We start from the raw sequence: 21,429 nt of genomic DNA, 5'->3' as shown, positions 1-21,429 counted from the left end.
AATTCTAGAAAAATAAAGGTAAGGAAAAGCCACATGTGTTTTCCAGGAATGTGAAAATAATTTCAAGGGTCAGTGGCTTTGCAGTTGGAATTAACAACATGGTAGCAGAAGTAGGAAGAGGAAAAGGCTACTGCATTTCCATTTTTTTGTGTGTGTAATGCAGAGAACAATGATGTTCAAAGAATGCTGCTAATGAAATAATGTTTCTAGAAATAGGGCTTTTTCTCTTCATTACACAGATTTCTTGGTTTCATTTCTCCAACTCTCCTAATAAAATCTGTTTCTAGATGAAGAAAGGATAGAGAGAAAGGGATGGACAAAACCTGTCTATTTCAAATTGTATCTAGAGATTTAGGACACAACAAACTTCTGATGATAATTTCAGCTTTCAAGTGATTTTCTAGATTTCTCTTTTGGAATAATGGAAATGAAACTGCTGTTCATTTGATTAAAACATCTGAAAATGGAAGAGATTTTAGGGAGAAAAATCTTTCCTTACTGATAGTCTAACTCAGAGTTTGCCCAAAGCCTCTGTGCTGTGTTTCAAGGTATCCTGAGCAGTAGGGAATGACTGCCAACTGCCCAGATGGAAACTCTAAATCAGGGAGCAGGCAAATGTGGGATTGCCTCTGTAAAAAACATCATTTTTCAGTTGTTTTGCAGATTAGGAACCTGTTGCACTTCGTTGCTGTCATACAACCCCAAACATTTTTTAGAGACATATAGGAAGCACTGTGGAGAATATGAGATGAGTAAACACATTCTTATGTAATAAGAAATCGTATCAGATTTGATTTCATTGCAATCCATACCATGTACAGGTTGTGTTTCTTCCCTCCCATTTTATTCTAACCCTTTAATTCATTACACTTAGGAAACATTAAATATTTCCCCAAATAATTCCAAATCAAGGCTGTCAGTTACAGTTGTATGGAGTCAATGCCACAGACTGAGATGGAACTTACAGAGAATAATTTCCTTCTTCCAACAAGTTCTCATTTCCCTGTCACATAGCCAAAGAGAGCTGATGAAAGGGCAGCTTTCCAGCATCTTGACACCTGGCTTTCAGTAATTTTCAAAGAGGGAGCTGGAATATTTCTTTTTATCAGTTGAGATATCTTCAGGGTTGGTGGATGAAATGAAAGAGTCTTTGCATTACACCTTTGAAAACTTTGTACAACCCGTGATGCTTTTGCCAATATTTAGTGGCTGCCATGTAATCTTTCTCTCCTGTAAAGATCCAAAATATCCTGCTGTTGTTGCATTAAGACAACTATTTAGCAAAGCATTCAGGAATTAGAGAAAAAGAAGTGGTGTGTGCTTAAGCAATTTTTATAAGCTTTACAAATCACTGTGTGCAGACATCAAACACAAGTCGAAATTGTAAAAGCAATGGGTTTGTATTTTATTTAGAGTAAAACAATGCATTACTGTAATAATCACATTTTCTAAAGTCTCATGTAGCCCAAGAAATCTTTTCATACCTACTACAACATACCATCCCCAGGGAAGTTACTAAATAGGGTAAAATTGCTGTAGGTTATTTATCCTTTTTTTGTTTTTGGTGGGAGGTGGGGTCTTGAGGGGGAATGTGCTTTGTTTAACTTGGAAATGAAAAGTAGCAAAGTGTCTCATAATCTTTTTTGTCCTTCATTTTCCTGGGTGCGTGCTTGAGAAGTCATTTTTGCTCATCATCACCATCTAGGCTGTGGGTTTTTTATTTCCTATTGAACTACTCCCATTTCAAAGCCAGTTTTCCATTCTGAAGCAGTTAGAAGTCTGACAGCCACCAAAAGATGGAGACTATTTTTTTAAAACTCTGATGGCTTCTACCAAAAAACATAAAGTCTTGATGTGAGCCAATCTTTTTTTCCATTTCACTTTGTATTTTATCAATTAATATTGCCCCAAGATCTCATGTGTCATTGCAGTGTCACTTCTATGACAAGCTCTGCCAATTATTTTCTGTTTAATTAACACATTCAGCACCATTTGGGAGTGACACAAATGTAGGTTTTGCTAAAAAGAAAAGAGATGCTGGTTCTGGCTAGTGAAGGAGGTGCCCTGAAGATAGCTGTGGGTCAAGTCAAGAGAATCACATATCCAATTCCTCCCCAGAAGAAAATATTCTTATGAAAGGAGGGAGACTCTGTGTGGCTGGAGGGTATAAGGTGCAGTGGGGATTATAGCTCAGAAGGAGAGCAACTTTTCTCTGCTGGATCTCCATGGATTCTCTTTATCTGGTCTCTTTCCTTGCCCTGTGCTGACAGCATTTCTCCTCAGGGAAATTCCCCTAACTCTGAGAAATCCACCCTGGGCAAAAAAAGATGATATAGCTGCAGCTCTTGCACAGAAACATGTCATTAGCCTAGGCCAGCTGACATGCTCTTGAAGAATACTATTTGCTGTATAATTCAGAGCCCTGACTAGACTGCTCCATACCCTTTTAAACCATTGCTGATACAAAAGCAGATGGAAAACGAGGATGCTGCAGTGCTTTCCTTGGAAAAGCATTTGGGTTGTGCCACCCATGTCAGGCATGGCAGCGAATCTGGACTGTGCTGCTACCAGAGCAGCTCCACTCTTTGGAGGTGGGCATCCCACTGACACTGAGCAGACTGCTCCACAATTCTCTGGCAGCATGCAAGGAGTTAGAGGACACAGAACATTTTCTTACTGTACTGCTCAGTTTTTGCATTTTGTTGCTCTTGAAAGTTGGAGATATAGTTTTAAAAAATCAGAATCATCATTCATAAAAAGAAGGATACATACTTAGCAAACTACAAATATGTAGCACATAGCATTTGCCTGATGCTATGCCAGGATAATTTCTACTTTTTTTTTTTGATAATTAGATATTAGAAGTCTATATTTGGATTTTTAGTTTATATATACTTATTGCAAGAAGCGTCCAATGGGGTACTAAAGCCACATCCAAATGAGCTGGTTGCTTTTGGGTAGTGTATGGATGACCACTGCAGAATATTCCAATGCAGAATGGAAAGAAGGCAATGGGCTTTAAGTAATGCATTTCACAGAGCTTACAATGAAAATCTTAAAAAGCCATAGAAAAACTTTCCTGTTTGTCTTGAACTTTTGCATTTAGAGTAACTTCCCACTCCTTTCCTCTTGTGCATTGCATGTGCATTTATGTTGCGTGCGTTTCTGAACGGGTTTTTAGAGTTTGGACTCGGATCCAAACGCATGAATTCTTCAAGGGCAAAGGCAGCATCACTTGTCATTGATTCTGCCAAGCATTTAAGAAGAAGTGACATTTACCAGCTTGTTTTGAAGATTTATAAATGCAATATAGATTTGGCAGGAATATCTGCTTCAATAAATGTTGTGCTGTAGCATGTAAGCATGGGCTTTACCACCAGCGGATTCACAAGCACTGCGTCATCCAAGTAAAAATAAATATTCAATAAACAATTTATTAGGGATGTGAGCTCACTTCTGCTTCATTCCACTTGGAAAGGCTTGAAATCTGTTGCCTACATAGTGTTATTAAGGAAACAATGAAATGAAGACAAATTAATTGTGGGATTGTAAAAACTATGTCAGGGAAATTTTCCCTGGCCAACAAAAATGATGCAAAGTATAGTAGGAGAAGGAATATATCCAGATTATATAATTGAGGGTGATTTGTTTAATAGCTAGGGATAACTGAATCCTAAACACCTGACTAGAAGCTGACTTCTGTTTTATGAAAAATGCCTTGCATTCTTCAATGCCATTTGAAGACCTTGCTCTAAAAGTAAACAGGATTTACAACCATTATGATCATGATTTGGTCTACCAGATCTTTTGATATGGCATGAATGTGAATGACAATGAAAATAATAAAAAAGTACTTTCTGCTTCCTATTCCTGTTATCAATGTAAGGCCATAATGTGGGGAGAGGGGGGAAAGAGTCTAGTTTAACTTTTTCAGTACAATATTTGCACAAGTTCCCATACAGGAGTATTTCCTTGCACCCATTCATCCAACCACTTCTGGCAAAGGCCCACACCATCCAAGGCTACACCAAAACTGGGGCAGGACTGTTCTGGGCAAAAAATCCAGCTAAACTTCTGTACTGATGGAGATGAAGTGTTTTTGGAGTGTGTTTATCCCCACAGCATAACCTGCTCAGTCTCTGGGAGAGCCTTGGGAAATAAATGGCCCTGCTTCTGTGCCAGGTGCTGCTGGGAGAATCCCAGGGGACTTGTGAGTGTGCAGGGGAGGAGCTCTAGGAACAGGGACACTTGGGAGGTGAGGTGCATTATGCCCTGCAGTGGTGGCACCTGCACAGTTGTTACCTGGTATGGTTGCACAATCTTATTTATAGTCTTGTTGCAACAGGGATCACAGAGGGGAAACCCCCCCCCTCAAAAAAAAAAACAAATCAGAACATTTCATCCACAAAGTATATTAACATCACAGTCAGCAAAACAGATTTTTTTTTTACTAAATACAGAATAGATATGACAAATACTTAAATTGTCTTTTTTCTGACGTATCAATAAGACTATCTTTGCTATAATCTTGGAAATCTTGACCAATTCTAATGTACTTTCAAGCAAACAGGTTGATCAAAAATTATCTTTGTGAGTAACATTGGATATATTTGGCTTCTAAAAAAATCACAGATTTAAGGGCATAGCTTGGTACTGCATAGAGCAAAACGAACCAAACCTGACTCACTGCTAAATATAATGTAAAGTACAAAAGCTCAGTCTTATCTGGCTGTCAAGACAGACATGCTCAGTTCATATGTTTGAACCTTTGGCATTTGACTGAGAAGTAATTGAGAGAAGGAAATATTTTCTTTAATGTCATATAATGCATGTAAATTAATATTTACAAATACAGTTTATCTTTATATATAGACATAGAAATAAATGGTGAGCAGCAATAGCAAATTAGCAATAAATCATCGAATTTGCAATGCCCCGTGCTTCTCTTTTATTTGTCATAGTAAATAAAACAAGTTAATCCTAGTTTCTCCTTTCAACAAATAGTCCTGAAGTGTAAAAATAAACTGATCGTTTCTCCAGATAAAGTTGTTTTTTTTTTCTTTTTGAAACTGCTAACACTGTGTGAAATTCACTCATTGCTCTTTCCTTTCTAAGATTTGTGCCTTTTGGGGCCATGATAGCAAACATTTTGTGGGTAGATTGCTTTACTGAACTACAGATTTGGACAACTGAACCACAAGCATTTTGGAGTTAGAAGAGGGCAGTTCTTTGTTATTTTATTCTGATATTTGGAGCAACCATAGAGGAGTGTATGGAACTCTTGGACACTTCAGCTCTTTGGTAGATTTACAGTGAGGGTTGCTTATAATTTCTCTACTAAGAAACCTGGTCAGTGACACAAAGATCTTAATTTAAATAACAAAATACCTGTAAAACTGTGTGATATTCTGGCTTTTTAACTTTATGTCTTTTGTTGTGAATTAGCTTAAACTGCTCTCAGAGCAATCAGATTGATTGCAGCAGGTCTCATCTATCAAGACTGTTATAATATGGGGGGAGCACTGCTGTTAATTAAAGCTACATTACATTTTCCAGTATTATTTATATGTCTATTGGAGTAGTTTATAGATTAATAGAATAATCAGTGTTCCTTTATTATTGCATTTTGGGCCTCCTTTAAAAAGAATTAATATGCAGGTTTTGTTTTCTTAACATGGGAGAAAAATGCATGTGACATTTAACCAGGATACCCTGAGGACGTGGAAAATAAGGCACATGACTGTTCCACCACATCAAAAGTATGGTAATAGGTGGCAGTCGATTATCTAGAAATATATCATTATTTCCTAAAGCTGGGAGCCACTGATCAGAAGACTTATCCTCTGTAACAATACTAACAGTGAGACATAAGGGCTACATCGCCAGTGTTTTTGTAATGCTCTAACATCATTGCTCTTCACTTCAGTGTTGCTTTAAAGCAGTTTTGCTGCTTTTTACAGCATTCAGAGCTGCTGATGAGCAAATTTCTAGAATAAATGATGTTTTTGAAAATATATTAAATTCCTTGATATTCGTTACTAGTACTTAAATAGTAAAAATACACCGAAGTTCAGAAAAAAATCCACTTCGTGCCACACTGCAGTAGCTCCTGCTGAATGCTGGTTTTGCCACTGTTCCTTGTTTATGCCTGCCCAGTTCTACAATATTCAAATGTCTCATGAAATGCAGTACCACTTTAACCCCTGAAATTGTGTTTTGTTATATCTGTGATGCAGATAGAGAAATGAGCCACGTAGCTGGTGTTGCATTACAAGGGAAGGGCAGATCCAAGAGAGGGCATGAGTGCTTCTGGTTCCCCCTTCTGGGGCTCCCCACTCTGGGGCTCAGCCTGCAGGTCCAGCCTACACCCCAAACCATGATTTATGCCCAGAGAAAGTTCTCTGAGCTCATAGTGAGCACAGAGAATAGCAGGTCTGTGTAATTAGTGGCATGAAATTAGCAGAGCTTTTATTTTAGAATATTTGGATATTAGCTGAGCATAGAACTCACAAAGAAAAGATTTCTCCCAGCACTGATAGGAATTTTATGTCCCTCTGTATGTTTTATTTCAGTGTTGTGTCTCTTTTGGAGGCATTTTGTTAATCCCAGAGTTTCCAGTAAATTACATTTAAACCTAGCTGCTCTTTAGAGTTATGAGCAAAAAACTTGACAAATCTTTTTGAATGGATTGATGTGATGCCAACAAATACTGTCCACGTGACGACTTAGATTTTAGGGGTTTTAAGTTCATATCTGATGAGCTTGTGCCAGTTCTTCTAGTGCAAATGTTTTAATTCATTGATAGCCTTTTTAAAAAACTTTTTAGGAGCATTGTGGCATACTGTGGTAAAACTGAGTCACAGCTTTATCATAGCATATTTTAAGTTTTCAGAGAGATCAAACCCAGAAAGCAGAAAAGAAACAATAGTGTGTGCAGCTGACAAAGCATCAGTGGGATACCATGAATCAGCACTATATGAATTGTCTAAAAATATAATTAAAGCTTACTGAGGTATTAGCTGCATAAAAGAAGGGAGGGAAAATGAACACCATGTTGGAAATCATGTCAGTCAGAGATTCCCTCATGAAATCTTTTTCATTGTTGGCTAAAATAATCAAATGATAAAATTTTTACCCATAGACACCAGCTTAATATATGGGCAGACACTTTACCTTGGCTTACAAGTGGTACAGTATATTTTATTGGAATTGAGTTGTAAATCAGAGCTCTGAGATGCAAAGACTAAAAGGGCTTTAATTAAAAACTTCTCTGTCATTCAATGTACAGTAATTGCACACTCCATTGCAGCTGGTTAGAGGATCAATACCCAAAAATTGTATGTGCACAAGAAAATAAAAAAGAAAATAATTCAAATACTCCTCTGGCTGAAAATGCCTTTCAGGGTTTCACAAATTCAGTGTGTGTGTGTATTTTCTCTACACGGGGTGATTTCAAAATGAAACCTGAGGAGCTCTAATCAGATTTTGGGGACACAGCATGACCTGCAGATTGTTCATCTTTGCTGCAGGCAAACTGACCTGGCTAGCTCAGTTCCCTGGAAAACTCTGAACTTTCAGCCACCAAGATCCTTACAAAGGTCCTAAGGGAACCCTCTCTTCTGCAACTGCTGGTCTTTTATTAATCATAATAACAACAGTAACAATTATTGTTATTGTTATTGCTGCAGAAAGAGACTCTGCAAATGTATGCAATATATGGCCTCTCCCAGGAGGAATTTACAGCCTCAGAGAAATGGCTTAAAAGTGGAAAATGGAAGATATGGTTCTGCACAAACTGTGTAGAGTTTCTTCCACCCCTTTAGTATAAACAAATTACCTTTTACCTGCTTTAATATGTATTTGTCATAATGCAGCACAGAGTGTGATGAGTAGCAGACCTAAGACCCTTCCTAGGGCAAGGTTTTCAGGAATATTGAGTTTCCTGATGGGAGTGTCCTGGAGAAGCCTTTGCTGTGGCTCATTGTACCCCTCCCTCTGTGCTGCTGGTGCATTGGCTGTCCTTTGGTCAGAGGGAATTTTGTTCAGAAGCAGAGGTGGAGGTGCCCTGGCAGCTGCAGCCCTCGCTGTCCAGCCTGGGGTGGCACCCCTGGCATTGGCTCTGCACGTGCAGCTGAGAGCTCTGCTCTGACAGCCGAAAATTTATTTTTCACAAACATCAAAGAGAGTCCAACAGTCACATAAAATGGGGCTGAGAGCCACTATGTGGAGCTGAAAGAACAGTTCTGCTCATAAGCATTTAAAAATACATGAAGAACTGTAGGTCTGAGATGAATTTGCCACAGTAAGTGTAACCTGTATATCCACTTAATTTTCTGTACTGATATAAGTGCCAGCACATTTTCAACCAATTTTACCTTGTTACAGGTGATGTTTTAATTCCCAGACTGAAGACACTTCAAAAGTCCTTTCCCAGGAACTATATTTTTTGTGACAATAAGGCTGTCATCCTACTGATAGCATGAAATGAATTGCATAAAATAAAATGAGAAGGAAAACCTGCTGATTTAAAATGAATTGATAGCTACTATTTGGACAAAATCTCCATTCTTAGCATTGTACAGTGTAGCATTACAAACAATTTATGTATACTTAAAGAGATCCTGAGTTTGAGAAAAACTTTGAGTTTGAAGGAAAATGCTGTAAGAGTGCTGTAAGACATCTTGGAAGGAAAGAATAAGAAGGAAAGAGAAAGGAACAGAAAAATGAAAGTAATTTTGACAGAAAAAAAAAGATCATCACTTCTTACTCTAAAAGGAGATTGAAGAGGATTAATGTATTAAAGAGTTTTGCAGTGTCAAACTAACATCAGACCTTTTTGTGTTAAATTTGGAATAGTTGCACACATCTTGGTGTGAGTGCCAGCTACTGCATTTGGGTTCAAAGCTTGGTGAAACAAGCAAAGTAGTCTCATCTTCATTTTAGTGTCACTATTTTGAGTGCCTGTGAATATTTCCTCATGTTCATGAAAACTCCTTGGGCTGACAGCACAGAGGAAATGTCTGTGTGTAGTCCAGGGACAGAAGGAAATGGGAGACAAGGAGGTTCACCTTTTCTCACCATGTATTAGAGTTGATTGTTTTTTTAATAAGTATGTCACAGTCTAGACAGGGCAGGAAGATATTCAAGTCCAAGATGGGATTGGCCATGAGTTAAATTAAAGTTGAACATTAATATAAAGTTATAACAATGCAAGGTAACCTCCCTTCCTAGAGAGCATTCCTGTGAATGGAATGATATGTTTTGGGTTGAGGGTCAATAGTTTGTGGGAAGGTTTCTGTGACATGGTGAATAGCATGGGATTCATCTCAAGGATTTGGGAATCAGGTATCCATTCTGTTGTAGTCTTTGGAAAGTAACCCACTCTGTGTGGAAGTCTGGAGATATATTTTGCATTATCATATTAGTCTTTTATTTCTATCAGCTCCAGTGGCAGACAAGTCTTATGTAACACTTAGAAACTTTCTCTTGTAGAAACCCAATTATTTGTAGCTCTCTGCAAGAGCTGAAATAAAGGTAAGGAAACATTACATACTGAGTCCTGTGAGAGTGTTTTATAATCTCCTTGGCAAATGAAGCACTCATTTGGCTTTTTCAAATAATAGAAAAATTTCAAAAACTGAAGGGAAAAGCCTTCCCTCTACCTTCTGGGAGAGTTGCTTAGAGTAAATTAAAATCAGGACTGTAAGCAGATCATGGTTGTAATTTAATTCTATGGAGATTATCACTTTTATGTATAATAAAACAATATATGAAAAATTGAGGCTGTAATCCTTAGGCAGCCCTTTCATCTGTTCATTCAAACAGAAGCTCTTTGCCTGTGAGTGAGTTGCTGCTGAGTGCAGCAAATGAAATTCTTCCATATAAGAAAGGTCTCATTAGACGCTCCAAAAGAAGGCAAAAAAGTCACCAATGCAAACCTGGTACCTGGCAGTGGAAAAGGGAATGAAACAAAAAAAGCTTTGGAGGACTTTCAGGAGAGGATGGCCACAGCTCCAGCTGAGATGGACTGGACAAGAGTTCTGATAACTGCTTATAACCCCCAGTCATTTCTTCAAATGAATTCTGAACCAGATTTGCTTGTCATCTAGAAGGCAAACACAAAGTTAGACCAGACCAAAACCATTCAATTAAAATAAGTTTTTCTGGAAGTATAATACAAAGTGCTTTGGCAGACTTTCTTCCAGTTTTGTAAAAAATGTCTTAGTCAAAATTTTCACTAAAAATGAATATTCCAATACAAAGAAATGAGGAAATTAAAAGTTTGTGGTGCAAGAGCTGGGTTTAACTTCTCTATTTCTATTTTTGCCATTAATTTGTCATTTCAAGTTGTATTACAAAATTGCTTTTGGGTGAAGTGTTATTTTATGAGCAAACACCAGGATTTTATCTTTTGGCTGGGATCTTAGATAGGAAATACAGCAATAGCAATTGAAAGACCTAATTTTGTTGTACGCAGCAACCTCAGCATTAAATCTGCAATTTTGGCTTAGGCAGAGCTCAAATAGGTGAGCGTTATTGGGTATGTCCTTGAGCTCTGAGAAGGGAGGTGTGCAATGAGAAGGGAGCAGCTCCTCTGGAGGATGTGGAAAGGCAGCCTGCAGGAAGGCTGTTGTCTATACCTTACCCTGACCTGTCTGTTGTGAAAATAGGGAAGAAAGCAAATCATTCCCAATTCCACAGGCGTTCTGACAGCTAAAGTAGGCATTAACAATTTGCAGCACATGGCATGGGGGATGAAAGTCTCTGAGCTCTACAGCTGAGAATTTCCTGGCTGAAATGAAGTAGCAGTTGAAGGTAGCTGAGAGAAAAAAAATCTACCATAATTTAATCTACCATGTAGGGACAAAATGCCTAACATTACCAAAAACTGGAGAAAAAAATCATGTAATGACTCAGAAATAGTGCATATCCTGTCTTTAATATTGAATAATTCTGAGGGTTTGGGGCCTTTATAAAGGGGAATTTCCTGACAAAAAAAGGATCAAGTTTTCGAATATAGGTTTCTGTAAATTTCGAATAATCTCCTGTCATTTTCAATGAATTTGGTATGTAAAAATAATTTTGTTGATAATATATTGATGAAGAACTAATAATTTTAGATTTTGATTGGTTCAAGAGCTGGAGGAGTCAGATAAAGTCAGATAAAGGTTCTGCTGGACTTTCCTGCAGAGCCCTATTCAGCATCAGCCATGCTGGTCAGGAAAAGGGTCAGGAGCAGCAGCAGGAAGATTTGCACAGCCAAATCTCAGGGTGGTGAGAAGTGTTGTTTCATTAAAGGACTTATATTGAGCTCTTCTGATTTACACCAGAACTCCTCCAAACTGTTAAAAAAACTTTTATTTTTCTTACTTAGGCCTTCAGAGGGAGGGAAATTAATTTGTATAAGTCTGAACTAGAATAAATTTAAACAGAGAAGTAGCAGATAAATGTTTTCAAAAGCTGCTGTTATAATTTACATGCATTGAAGATGTGGTCAGGTATATTAGGGGAGACATCAAGTTTCTCTAAGATGGAAAAAAGAGTCAAAACCACACAAAAAATGCAATTGCTTGGAAAAATGGATCAGCTGGGAGAAGGAAATACATTCTTGAATTTTGAGTATTTTTCAATAATTCTCTGTAACTGCTATAGCAGCAAAGACAATTAAGCAGGTTAAGTGACATTTTATGTTGAATTTGAAAATAATTTTTATTTCAATTTTGTAGACAGAAGCTAACCTCTTCACCACTGTGAATCTCTGAAACTGTTTTCTTCACTATTAAAACTGCTTGCTTTTGATTTGATTTCAGCTAATAATTCTTAGAAGAGTACACGCTGTTGACACAGCCATTATGTATAATAATGGGAATATAATGGGGACCTAAACAATTTGATTATTTTTGTAGTTGTGGGTAATACTACTACTACTACTACTAATAATAACAATAATAATAATAATAGACTGTGATGTGGAAATAAAAGACCTGGGGAGATACCTGATGGTATGAAAGACTGAGTTATATCCAGATGACCTCCATTAGATTTGACCTTCCAGTTGGGTTTGATAAAGGTATTAATGTCTTCACTCTCTTTATACTGGCATTCCCTTTTCACATACATTTGGTTTATGGAGTTCCAATTAAATTTTCTAAAAAATTAAACATTGGGCTGACACCAATGAAAATGGTGTAGGGAATGTAGGGAAAACTTGTACCAATGGCTGGTTTTCGTGGTGTGAAAAATGCGTATTTTATGATTGGCTTTTCCCAAATATTAAAATGAATATTATATGTGTTGTGTTAGAAAGCTATGCTGTATTAATTCTCTTAAGTAGTGTGTTAAATATAGTTCTAGGTTATAACAAAATGTTATCATAGAAACTATGCTATGTAAGATACTTCTTTTCTAAAGAAAGGACTCACACTGAGATAGCAGCCACAGGACGCCTAAATCTTTCAGAGAAAGAGAATTTATTGCCCCATTATCAGGAGAAACGAACTTCTTCCCACCTCGCTCAGGATTGGAGATGCTGTCAGGATTAAGAGGAAGAGTTGAGGATGACCAGACAGAATCCTGTGTTTGAATGGAATTTATGTGTCATGTATGAGGTGTATGAATATTCAACAGGTTATTGTTTTTAAGGGTTAATCCTCTGTTAACATGTGTCCTTTTTTTGGGATTATGCTGCCTGGAAAAAGGTACCCGGACATCCCTAACTCTTTGTTCCTATTGTCTCATATTGTCCTAATCCAAATTGTCCAAATTATTATTATTACTCTAATTGTATTACTATTTTTATAACCATTTTATTACTATTAAACTTTTAAAATCCTAAAAACAAGTGATTGGCATTTTTCACAGTGGGGTCTCACTACTATCAATGACCTTCAACTGAGAGCAGTTTTGTGTCTGCTGCCGTTGTCGCGGTGTTTGCGTCATTCCGGTGTCCGCCAGACTCCTTCTCTTCCCTTGACATTGTCCCTCTGTGGGAATTTGGGCTGGGAGAGCAGGGCCTGGGCCTTGCAGCCACGGGGGGGATGGATAATCAGGGGCTGGGCATCCCCCGCGCCGCTCCCCGGCAGTGACATGGAAATAACGCGCGCACAAGGGCTCCCTGTGATCCTGCTCAGCTCCCTGTGATCCTGCTCAGCCGCTGGACACAAATCGCAATAATTGGGTGGCCAGGCCGGGGCTGTGACGGCACAGGGACAAAGGACAAAGGGAACAGGAAATTGCCATACGGCGTCATATGCTCCTTCTCAACCCTAAATTCTGATTGCAGCTGTCAGCCTGGCATTATGGCTCTTGAATGCGGTGTTTTATTTGGCTCAGTGTGTGGGAGATGTTTTTTTGAAACTGAAACAATGCTGGAAAATGATTGGCATGAGGTTAACTTTAGGCAGGCTGCAGTTCCTGAGATCGTTGCATAAGAGACAGAGATATTGAATTACTGGCAAGGGGATTTTTGAATTAGTTGAAATTTGTGTTTTCCTCCTTGTCTTGTCCTAACACTGAAGTGAGTTAAAAGTGCTGGAGATACAGCTGAGAGAGCATATTCCCTTAACTCTAGTTCTTTCTAGCTCTATAACAAGTGGTCTGTTTTTCTTTCATCTATTTACTCTATTTTAGTGCCATAGTTACATTTTTTACAGCATTAAGGATGATAGTCCAGTAGTAATACAATTAGAGTAATAATAATTTGGACAATTTGAATTAGGACAATATGAAACAATAGAAACAGAGAGTTATGGACATCCAGTTATGGATTGGTTTGAAATGCATTAGGAAAAGATGTTAAAATAGTGCAGCACTAGGAAAAAAAATGCATTCAATATAACAACAGACATACCATTCTCTTGACTAGTGAGAACAGGCTTCATATGCTCTTATACTGAAAACATTGGGGTTTGTAGGCACAAAACTCTGTATTTCCCAGGATTCAGAGATTAATTTCTTATTTGTATGCAGGTACCATGGATGACCTCTTCTTGCTTTGATTTGAAAAAAGCTCTTCAGAATAATTAAATGTATTTTTCTTCAAAGTTTATGTTATTTATTGTATATTTTTTAGCCTTTAATAGGGTTAGAGAGTAAAACTAGTAATTTTGGAGTCATGGTTCATGAATTAGTAGTTTTAAGGCTATGCTAATGATTTTACAATATATGTATTCTAGCTGAACTTTCTATGTTGCACATTCTCCTAAAATTCAAAGTTATCTTCATTTTTTCTCCTTCATGAGATTATAAAACAAACAGAAATGTGTAGTGCTAGACAACAGAGAAGTAAAGTTGAACATATATATATACATATATAAATAGGTATGGAATATATCTCAACTTTGTTTTAAAAATAATTTTAATTACACTACATCAAAGTAATCATAGGTGCATGGTGAATCATTTATGTGTGTTCACATAAAAACATGTTCTGAGCAGCCTTAGATTTAGATTTTTGAAACTATTTGAATCCATCTTCTTACATGGCATCTTTGAAAAGGTGATATTTGCATTTGAAAAGGATGAATCAGAAATAAAACCAGATTAGAGAGAGACAGATATTCTTTCCCCTCCCAAGTGTCTGGAGTCATTTACTGTTGCCATTAACATCTAATATGGCTTCAGGTGAAGTGTTTCCTCAATAAACTTGAGTAACATTTTTATTTAAGGAAAGGAGAAAGGAGGATCACAAGTGGAACTTCAAAAAGCTTTTTTGTTTGTTAAAGCCTTCATGCATGCTTACATTGGTTCCACCTAAATCTTGCCCAAATGGGACCTTTCTTTTTTCCCCCCAAATCTTGTCTAAATCCAAGACAACAGCATAGTTTTAATGCTTCCTAGCCCTGTATAAGCATATACTGAACTTATTTAAGTATCTCCTCTCTAGGATGAAAATTTGCTAAATATTAAAGTAATTTTTACTTCTGCACTCTCATAATTGCCTCCTTTGGCATAACAGAGAAATATGCTATTAAGGCTTCCTTTTTAATTCTAGAATTTAGTAAATAGATAAATAATTCTGATTCAATGCAGTGAAAAATCTGAAGAGCCCAATGGTAAAGCACCTGTCCCAGGTAGTGAGATGGCCGAGTTCTGAGTTCGGCTGAGGCTGAGGATGCTTTATCTTCATCCCAAGGGTCTGCCTTCACCAAAAAACCTCATGTTGACTCCAGATGGTGGTGAAGTTTATAATTTGTACACAGAACAGGGACTGAACCAGAAATCCTCCTTCCAAATTCTAGCAACTTCCCTTCCTGCTTCTACCAGCCAGATCTGACTGCCGGCATCTGGTGCTAGAGAGGATTTCTCTTTAGGTGGTTTCTTACAGGAAGAGATTTTCAGGATAAGCACATCTGGAACTTCTATCAATATTCATTGAGAGACTTCGTGGTATTGGGCTGCATTGTGGTATTGGGCTGCACAGGGCAAAACAGCAGAAATTCTCTTCAGTTGTGTGATATTTAGTTATTAGATATTAACAGAGAATTGCATCGGCAAATTTGATGCTCTAAAGTGTTACTGTAACATAAAAAACCAGGTAACAAAGTAAAAAATTTGTAACATGTTACAAATCAGGAAAATTTGTAACAGGCAATAAATTATGTGTGGGATTGTATCATTATTTCAGGTGTAATTATTGAGAGATTGGAAGTGCATGTACTTAACGAGTCGTCACTGTCATTTGCCTACATAGTTGCGCTCACCCCTTGCTGAAAAGTTCTTTGTTGCAACATTTAAATATAACTTAAATTGACTCTACGTGTGGTATACTAAAACTTGCAGTACTTGCTCCTCAGTGTTTGAAACCTTAATGTTTCATGGGGAAAACAGAGGGGGCAGTGTGCTGTGAATGGGAAAGACATGAAGCAACCTTTCAACAGACTCTAGCTAGTGGGATGATTTACATAGCTGTCCAAAATAACCCCTTTTTATCTATTAAAACTGCTTTACAACTAGCTAAGATTCTGCTAAGAACGAAGGCTTTCAAAATGTCCTTGCATGATTTACTGTCTTCCTTCCATTGCAAGGAAGTTTCATTAGCAAAATTTCATTGACAGAATTTCATACAGAAGAGAAGAATCTGCAGTTCACTCGTGGGTTCCAACCAAGTGAGGCTTCTTTTTTCTTTTTTTTTTTTAATGTTGTTTATATAGGACACATTTTTGCCAAACTTCCAAGTTGTTAAATAGTAATTATTTTTCACTCTGTTTTTGTTTGTTTGTTTCATTATTTATCAGGTTTTACCTGGCGAGATGATTACACTCAGCATGTTATTGGTCAGGAACTCTCAACCATTCACAAACTCCACAGCAGACGCCCTGATGTATTTGCATCTGAAGGATCTGACACAGGAAGGTAAGTCTTCTCTAGTGGTTTTGCTTGGCTTTTGGAAAGGTTTGCCAATTATAAGAGGTTGGCCCAGAAGCAGAATTTAAAAAAAATTTCAAAAGCCACTATCTATGGTAAAGATGTCCACCAGTGTTCAGGGGACAGAACGAATTAAAACCCTGGTCCTTGTTCTTCTGTTAATCATCAAGTTAAGGAAATACACTTTCTATTATTATTTAAGGTGTCAGAATTCAAAACATCAGGCCTTTCATTCAATTTATGCACTGTCTAGTGTCAGTTCAGCCATCCCTACCTATGACTGGCTTAAAAAGGCAAACTTACAGTAGCTCAACTACAGGGGATATTTTATTCTGGACTGAGCATTGAATGATGTTCTGAGTGACTGATTGTATTTTCAAAGTCAAATTCTTCCAAAACATACCTATAATTGAATTGAAGTCCATAGATTCCTAGTGGTAGTTGCAAAATTTTTTCAGAAAAGAGAAATCCTTCCAAGTTCCCATGACAGAAAATAATGTTGGGACATGGCTTGAAAGGTATTGAGGGGTGACTTTGCAGTAATTGGTTGCAAGACACATCAGTAATTCTGTAGAGTGGTTGAACCTGCAATTATATCATCTTCATACATAGTTAACATCTAAAGAGACTCTTTTACCTGGTCTCTTCTGTCCTACAGGCTTTTAAGTGCAACCCAACCACACAAACCCCAGAATGAAGTTTTAAGAACAATTAAAAATGAGAAATTTTGCTTTCTCTTACGTGGTTTTAAGATATACATTCTCAAAACTAGTGAAATTGAAAGAAAGGGCTTTTTGTTAAAAAAACTTCCATATAGTGGGATAAATTCGAGCTTCTAGCCTTGATGGGCAAAATATTGAATGTTGGAATTTGGATCTTCATGAACTGCAGTATGTGGTTTGCATATGCTCCAGTTCCATTTATTTTCTGGATTGCTTTTTTCTGGAAATAAAATGCTATGTAATTGATACTTCCCAGTGTCTTCAATTGCATTTGCCTCACTTTTTTTTAAATTTAATTCAGAGACTTTGACCCTGTATTTCACATTTGCTGATTCAAAAGCATTTCTTAAAATCACAGCACTATTCAGAAGTGCAGTAAGGTAGAAACTTAATGTCTAAAGAAGATAGTGATCTAAAGATTACCATAAAGGTGATAACAACATGTGGTTGAATCCATAAACATGTTTTCACTGCTTAGGTACACAAAATGTCAGTATTGAATGGATTACTCTCAGTAGATGGTATCAGAAATGATCTTCAATATCTTCTGGGGATTTTTTTTTTAGAGAGTGCCTAAAATTTTTATTCATGAGAGTAAGACAAAATAGGCCAGATTTTCATGATACCAAGGCCATATTCTGCAGTGTTCCCGATTTGTAGTTATATAAAAATAAAAATATATGAAGACATAAAAAGTTATTTAAGGTTTAGATTGAAAGCAAATGCTCACTTTTAGGAATTCCTGGTTTTAACAAGTTTTTGATGTTTTACATTTTTAACTATAAATGTGTGTTAGAAAAAAAATGCAACATTTTGTATATTGATACTTCAAGAACATCAGAATTTCAGATGTGTTCACGTAAAGCAGTTCCTATTGTGGATAGATTTTCTGCAGTCACCAAGCTGTGCTTCTGAAAGCATTATCTTATGTGCCAACAGTTTAAAGCACTAATTGATTTTTCTGGTTGTCCATTTGCAATGTGTTTTGTAGGTCAGAGAACAGTAGGAAATCTGGTGTCTTGTAGATTCTGATCAAGTGTGTTATATGTTCAGTGTGCTCAGTGTGCTTGCTAAAATCTTATCAGATAATAATTAAATAATTTAAAAAGCAACTTAGAGTAGGTATCTAATTATCAAAGAAACATTATGTCAGGAAGACCTTTTATTAAGGGTAACGTGTGTAATAAGACAATATGAAGTCATACTAATGAGTCATTAATCCCCACAGAGCTGGTGAGAGCAAGAAAATAGACTCAGACACTTGAAAGGTAAATTGACTTAGGCTAAATTAGTGCATATAAAATCTGATGAAACAGAAGACATGGATTTCATCTCAAAAAAAAAATGCTGAAACTGGGAGTTTGATTTCAAGATGAAAGTTCTTTCTTTGTTGGCTAACTGGAGTGTACGTGGTATTTCCTGGGTCCTTATTAAATTTCAAAAAACCCTCTCTTGAAAGAGGGCTCAAGATAAAGGAAAAAAGTCCACTCTGCACAGAGGGAATAAATGTCAGTTGTGTTCATGGGTGCAATTAGGCAAAACCACAAACGTTTCCAGCAAACTTCAATGTATGAAATGGGGTCTAGTATTATTTCTATAATAAAACCATCATTAAGTCAGTAATAAGATACTCTCAGCATTTAAAAGGGAGGAATTTATTCTAAAATGTGTGGTTTCTATTAATTGGGAACATTCCAGAAATAGCAGAGGTGCAGTGATTTAGATATTTCCACAAAAAAAGCTTCTAAAATGCTAGAGTTTGTAGGAAATACATAATTATTTCTGTATATAAATAATTATATGTGGTATTTTCTTTATACTCTCAAGTTCATTGTATGCAAAGTCATCTTTCAGAGCAAATGAAAACTGAAAATATTTCCAAATAAGTGCACAAAAAGAACTCATCTGACAGTCATATTTTCTACTCACCCAATGCTTTTATATATTTCTTTCATCCATTTTCCAGTATGACTTTGTCATATTTAAAAGAAATATTTTAATTTAGTTGCAATAATTGGTCAGTTAATGCATTTTCATTCCTGAGTTAACAAGGTGATATAGTGGTGAACTGCAAATATTTTTTAAAATCTTTCAGATGTATTCATAGTATCTCAATAAAGTTGTCATCAAATGAAATGTAAAGCTTTGTAGTCTTCTACATTTTAATTGTTTAAATGTTTACAGCATAAAATATTGCATCTAATGTGGAATGTAGATATGAGTGCAATTATTGCCTCCATATGAAAAGTGTGAAATCTTAGATCCCAGATTTTACTTCACCAACCAGTGACAGTGACTATGTATTGTAAATAATGGTTTGAAAGGCCAACTTAAATCCTGTCCTTTGTCCATTCAGTTCCCATTAGCTCCAGTGGAAATCCTTGGGGCAGAATTTGGTCTGGTTTTTTTCTTTTCATTTTCCCTTCCTTTTAAAATTAGTGAAGAAAGCAGAAGATAGGTGTTGGAATTAATCAATGGATGAAAGGTGAATGTTGGCAACTGGGATCCTTCCTATGAAGAGAGCCTGTTTGGATTAGTTCATCTCTACTGAAGCAGAAAGCACAGTGCCCAGGTTTTTCTGAAACTGCAGAATAGTTTTGCTTTGTCTTTAAGCTGAAAAGGAGGTGGATAATGTTACCTGCATGTCCACACTCCATCAGAAGGCAGAATTGAGAGCTCTGGAATAAGAAAAAAATGCAAACAGAATGGGGAGGGAGCAAGACTGATGGTAAATTATACCAGGTTTGCTGTAGTGCTCTGTGCAGTTCCCCTTCTTTTTCCTGGAGTTTGTGTCCCTGGTGGGAACCTGCTGTTACACACTGGGGAGAAATGGAGGATTTTTCTGGTGTTTCAAAGTGAGCAAACCTGTGAGCACTGTTGGTTGCAGTGCCACCACAGTAAATTAGATTATTAATTACATTTATTAGTGTTAAATTAGTAGGGACACACTTTTGGTACAACTGTGAGCATGGAAGGAAGTCTGTTAATTTTTGATTAAAGTAATATAATTAAACCTCAGCTTTGGAAAACGATATAATGGTGCTCTCTCAGGCTGTGCCTCTACATGAGTGCCAAGATGTGGGCTGGTAGAATAAAATTTTATTTACAGTGGCACAGAGATGTTGAAAGTCAAATTCATTCACTGAGCTGTAAAGCTCTTCCACCTGGGATTCTTCTTCACTGGAGAAGTGTGTGGGCATGTGAGTAGGAAATGGTGACACCAAAAGGTGATTTCCCTCAAGCAGCTTCACTCACAGGGAAGGAAGAGGGCTGGGAACTTTCTCTCTGCTTTCTTGCACAAGGAATGAAATAGTTACTGATGCTGACATTTAAATTATCATCACCATTTATGTGTTGTTGAGATAGATGAGGACAGCTGGTAATAATTCAGATTCATTGCACACAGCACTCTGAATCCCATATAAACACCTCCACACTGCCATCATTTAATCTCATTTCTAGCTTTTCTTTGCAAATGTCACCAAAATCTGTCTAAACCACTCAGGAAACACCACTATTCTGTGAATCCCAGGCACATGAGAAGATCAGAAGAGATATTTGTTCCATCTCATTATTCCCTTTTCAAGCTTTTCACTGGAGTTTACTTGCTCCATTATTTCTGCATATCCAGTAGTCTTTCTTCTATTCTTTATGTTGATGCAGGGCCAAATTGGCATTGAATCTCATCATCATTCAGCAAGTTTTTTAAATCTTAGAACCATCTCATATTTCTTTGGGGTGCAATCTAATCATGTGCATTTTCTTTTTACAGGCATTTTCTTTGCTTTTGAATATGGCTTTGCCTTGATGTGACATTTTATTTGATTTACTCTAGAATCATTAACTTTGATGCATGAAATAAATTGTTAATAGTGCAAGATTTTTTGACTGCTTTTGCTGAAACATTGAATTTTCTATACTTTTCTGGTTGCTAAGCTTTTGAGTGACTTTCCTGTTATGTATTGAACTACAGTGGCTTGCAGTGCTTTTTTAGTTGGCCACTTTGTACATTGGACAGGCTGGTAACTTTCTTTTCCTTGCTTTTGCTGTGCAGGACCTTGGGACAGAATGAAGATAATGAAAGAAATTATGATGTGGAAAATAATTTGAACTTGGCCAAGTCTCTTCAGCAATACCTTAAATATCTCAGAATTCTCTCCCAGTCTGCATCTAAAAATTTGTATCCAAGGAAGACAAGTGACAAAGCTTCTGTCAAGGTAGTATTTTTAATGTGGTTCTTACATTCTGTGAGTTTGGATTCCTTTTTTCCTGAGTTCTTATTTTTTTTAAAATTTCCCCTCTGTCTGAAGACCAGACATTGTTTTTTACTGCCTCCTCCAGT

The 21,429-nt window shown here is 36.9% G+C and overlaps 1 protein-coding gene across 1 annotated transcript in view; it reads left to right on the top strand.

Moving 5' to 3' along the window:
• Positions 1–21,429, top strand: part of PTPRN2 (protein tyrosine phosphatase receptor type N2) — a 635,649-nt gene that overhangs the window by 206,406 nt on the left and 407,814 nt on the right. Inside the window, exons 4-5 of the mRNA XM_077191900.1 lie at positions 16,236–16,353; positions 21,142–21,304. Coding sequence (XP_077048015.1) covers positions 16,236–16,353; positions 21,142–21,304 — 281 coding nt within the window. The remainder of the gene's footprint in view (positions 1–16,235; positions 16,354–21,141; positions 21,305–21,429) is intronic.

The sequence above is a fragment of the Agelaius phoeniceus genome, chromosome 1 (assembly GCF_051311805.1).
Source record: "Agelaius phoeniceus isolate bAgePho1 chromosome 1, bAgePho1.hap1, whole genome shotgun sequence".
Classification (NCBI taxonomy): domain Eukaryota; kingdom Metazoa; phylum Chordata; class Aves; order Passeriformes; family Icteridae; genus Agelaius; species Agelaius phoeniceus.
This window is presented reverse-complemented; position numbering and strand designations above follow the sequence as displayed.